The 4,025-nt window shown below is 65.2% G+C and overlaps 1 protein-coding gene across 1 annotated transcript; it reads right to left on the bottom strand.

Annotated features, from left to right (window-relative positions):
- Nucleotides 1-782: 782 nt before the first annotated feature.
- MNEG_13396 (hypothetical protein) lies at nt 783-3,507 on the bottom strand (the record flags this gene model as incomplete). Its single annotated transcript, XM_014038132.1, has 7 exons — nt 783-923; nt 1,057-1,235; nt 1,432-1,491; nt 1,653-1,979; nt 2,211-2,351; nt 2,630-3,334; nt 3,459-3,507. The coding sequence occupies 7 exons, from the start codon at nt 3,505-3,507 to the stop codon at nt 783-785; spliced, it is 1,602 nt and encodes a 533-aa protein (XP_013893586.1).
- Nucleotides 3,508-4,025: the final 518 nt, after the last annotated feature.

Raw genomic sequence — 4,025 nt, 5'->3', positions numbered from 1 at the left:
TTGTAGGCAAGTTGCAACCGTGTGTGCCAGTTGGGCCCATGGGTGGCACCTGCCACCAGCCTGTGGGCAAGCTCACACACTGGCTTGTTGCGGGTGGTGGGTGGTGGGTGCAAGGATGGGGTTTTTTGGAACCCTAGGGTCACCTTGAGGTAGCCCTCTGGCATCACATACATGCCAGGGGTTGCCCTCACAAGCCCAGGGTCATAGGGCATGCACAGGGGAGTGGGCACCATGCCAGGCAAGGCAACGCCCAAGGCATGGTAGCCAAGGAGCTCGTGGGGGTGGTCTTGAAGGCGTTGCTGCAGGGCTGGGTTGTTGAGGGTGCCCAGGTATTGGGCCTTGTTGATGACCAGCACACTGCCAAGCCTGTCAAAGAGCCTCTCTAGCTCCACAGCTGGCCCTGGGTTTGCTGCATCCTTGAAGAACTTTGACCTGCAGCTGTTGGGGCCAAACACCCTAACCACTTGAGCCAAACAACTGTTATTACCATCAGCCATGCCAGCAAACTTCTGGGGGTTCAAACCACTCCCAGGGGGGGCCTGCCACAACTTAATGCCACCCTCTGCAACACTCAAGGCCTCCCAATGAGCCCACATCTCCTCCACAGAGCGCCTTGGGGGGACACTGGGGTGTGTGTGCGGGCAGGTGGGGGTGCCAAGCCCGTGAGTGTGCATACTTTGTCATGGAGGTGGGGGGAGTGCCTCAGGGGTACCGCTTCCCTGTACCCGGGTACCTCGCGTCCGCCCTCCCCGCCCCTGTGTGCCCCCGCTGCCCCGCGCACCTCATGCGTCCGGCTTCTTGAAGGGGTCGTCCGGCTTCTTGAAGACGTCGGGCCGCTCCAGGACCACGCCCGTCTTGGCCATGACCTGCTTCATCAGCTGCTTGCCGATGCGCTTGTTCGACAGGCAGAGCTCGTGGTACATCTGCGCGGGCGTGGGCGAGGTGCAGGATATGTGTAACAATATGGGGTCCGCACGAGCCTGCAGGGGAGCCCGGGTGCCGGACTCCGCTGGGCCGAGGTACCGCCCTCCCGGACGCTGCCTGTAATGGGCTCACCAGCACGAGGAAGTTTGAGAAGTCTGTGGGGCCGCTGGGCCACCCGACGGACGCTGCGTGGCTCCGGCAGAGGTTGTACGTCGGCCAGAGCCACTTGCCGACCGGCAGCTGCAGCTTCTTCTCCTCCGCCATGTCCTTGGGGACGAACGGGACGGACCGCTCCACCCCCACGATCGTCTCTGCGCGATAGCGTTCGCGGACGTTATTTGCGAGCGTACGCATGGAGCACAGCAGCAGGGGCCCGGGCACGAGCGAGCCAACACCCGCAGCTGATGCACAGCAGCAGCAGCAGCAGCAGCAGCAGCAGCAGCAGCAGCAGCAACGCAACAACAACACCCATCGCACACACACACACGCCCCAGCCGCCCCGCTCACGGTTGTTCTTCTTGTAGTCCTCATCCCTCAGGGCCAGGCGGGCCGCCCTCTCCAGCGGGCCTGGCGAAGGGGAGGGCGCACGGTGGATGGGCCGTAAGTGAGCTGCCTTGCTTGCCAGGCCGCGGGCAGTGCAGAGCGCATGCGGGGTCTGGACTCCTGTACCTCGGTACCCGGCCTGCCGGAGGGCGGTACCCCCCACAGCACCGGCCAGGCCCCCGCACCCTGCAGCTCCAGATCGTCCTCCGCCGGGTTCGCCTCGTCCTCCGGCTGCTCCTCCTCCTCCTCCTCCTCCTCCTCCTCCTCGAGCTCGGAGACGTCCAGCTCTTCGACCTCCTCGACTTCGCGGGCCGGCAGAATGACCACCGGCTCCTTCTTCACCACCGCTGCCTTGCCCTTGCCCTTGCCCGTGCCCTTGCCCTGGCCCGCCACACTCTTCTGCTGCTGCTGCGCCTGCTTCTGCGCCTTCTGCTGTGGTGGAGGCGCTGATGGGCCCGCCCCCTTCTGCTGCTGCTGCTTGCCCGCGGGCATTTTCGCGTCCGCGCCCTCCGCTGCGGTCGGTGGGGCGCCCAGGGAATCCCAATGGATGCTACGAGCAAATCTGTTATGCAAAAACAGCAACCCCAGTCAGCCACCCCCAAACCGAGCACCACAAAAGCCCAAGTACCTGGAGCCCTGGGGTCCAGTACCCGGTACCCCAATGTCTCCCACCAAAACAACACACCCCTGTGCACCACCCAACTCCAGCCGCCCGAAACCAAAGATTTCCCAATCCCCCTCACCCTGCTTGCTGATCTTGGCGGGAGGCTCCAGGGGGGGGTGGTCCGGGCCGGGCGGCGCGGGCCGCTTCTCCGCCGCCTTGCCCTTGGACGCGCGCGCCGCCGCTGCCTCGCCTGCAGCCCCAGCCTGGCCCTTGGGCTTGACTAGTTTGGTTGAATGTCATCAGTTGGGAGGGGTGGAAGGAGGGTGTAGGCTTGGGGGACATGGGGAGGGGAGGGGGGGCAAGGCTCAAGCGCGGCAAGCGGCGCGGCAAGCGGCGCACGCGCGCACACCGGAGTCAGTGGCACCCACACACGCAAACAAACACATTCTCAAACACACACACACACAAACACACACATACTTTGCATGCCCCCTCTCTCCATATCACCCTTGCTCAAAAACTCAAACCACACACACCCAATTGCCCCCCTCGGCTCACCGAGGCCGCCCCGCCGGAGCTTCGCCGCCAGCGGTTCGTCGTCGCTGGCGTGGTCGGTGTCCGTCGACTGTTCACCCTGCTGCTCTGCCCCCTCCACACCATCCTCCATCTCCTCATCACCTTGCCCCTCCCTGTCCTCCTCATTCCCCCCCTCCTCCGGCGCTGGCGGCAGCGCCGCCAGCGCCGCCTCAGTCCCGGCCGCCGCCGCCGCCGCCGCCTCCTCAGGGTCTGACTCTTCGACCGCATCCTTCCTGCCACGCTTCCATTCCCTCTTCTGGTCCCTACGACCCATGCTGGCACTGCCCTCCTCCTGCCTGGGGTCAATGCCTTGCTCAACTGTGTCCTGATGGCCCTCCTCGGGCGCCGCAGCCGCTTCGAATATGGTCAGCAACTGCCCTGGCTGCTGGCTGGCCCCCTCCTCCTCCTCTTGCTGCTGCTGCTGCTGCTGCTGCTGCTGCTGCTGCTGCTGCTGCTGCTGCTCCTCAGTAGGAGGCTGGGCTTGCTCAGCCACAACAGGAGGCTGGGCTTCCACTGCCTGCTGCTGCTGCTGCTGCTGCTGCTGCAGCTGCTGCTCCAGCTCAGCCTTCACCCGCTCCTTCTTGGCCGTCAGCTGGGTTATAATATTGTCGTGCCTCTCCGCCTCCTGTGACCCGCGCTCGTGCAGGTCGCGCGCTTCTTTCACCCCTCTGATCTGCCTCTTGAGCTCTGCGGTGCGGGGAAGCAGGGGGAGGGGGGCGCAGTTAGCTGTTGGGCCTCGCGGTTGCAATGTCATGCGTTCGCGGACGCTCGCAAAGGCGTCCGTTTGGCGGGCTGCGCGGTGGCAGATCACCTTTGAACGTGGCCTTCAGAGATGCTGCGTCTGGAGTCTGCGGAGCCATCGCGCGCGCGTGAGGCGGGCCGCGCAATAGTGGGCACAGCCGAAAGGTCGTATCAAATGCAGGCGAGGCATCCCAGGCAGGGAGGGCTGTACCCGGAGGGCTGGGGTCCGCCCTCTCCCCAGGCGGGTACAGGGCTACGTGTCGCGGAGCTCCAGGGATGTGCAAAAGCCTCACCTCTGCACGCTCCGCCATGCGGGCTCGCCCCTCCTCGTCAGAGATCGCTGCTGTCAGCCCGCTGCGCGCGAACACGATGTGTGGATGGCGCCAAAGTACGGTTGTTCGAACCCACAATCTCATAGGCCTGCCAGTGCCAACGCCAGATTTGCGACTGGCAAGAATGTGGGGGCTAAAGAATGTGGGGGGTCTGAGCTGCAGGCAGCTGCCTGGTGCAGTGGGGGGTACCGGGGTCTGAGGGTCCGGACCCCGAGGTACCGCTGCTCTCCCCTGCAGCCCCAGGCGCCAGCCCTGGGCCTGGCAGGGCCCCAGGGGTACCTCGGGGTCTGGGGTCCCGAGGGTCT

The sequence above is a fragment of the Monoraphidium neglectum genome (genome assembly GCF_000611645.1).
Source record: "Monoraphidium neglectum strain SAG 48.87 unplaced genomic scaffold scaffold03800, whole genome shotgun sequence".
Taxonomy (NCBI): domain Eukaryota; kingdom Viridiplantae; phylum Chlorophyta; class Chlorophyceae; order Sphaeropleales; family Selenastraceae; genus Monoraphidium; species Monoraphidium neglectum.
The sequence above is the reverse complement of the archived record's forward strand: the minus strand, read 5'-3'. Positions and strand labels throughout refer to the sequence as shown.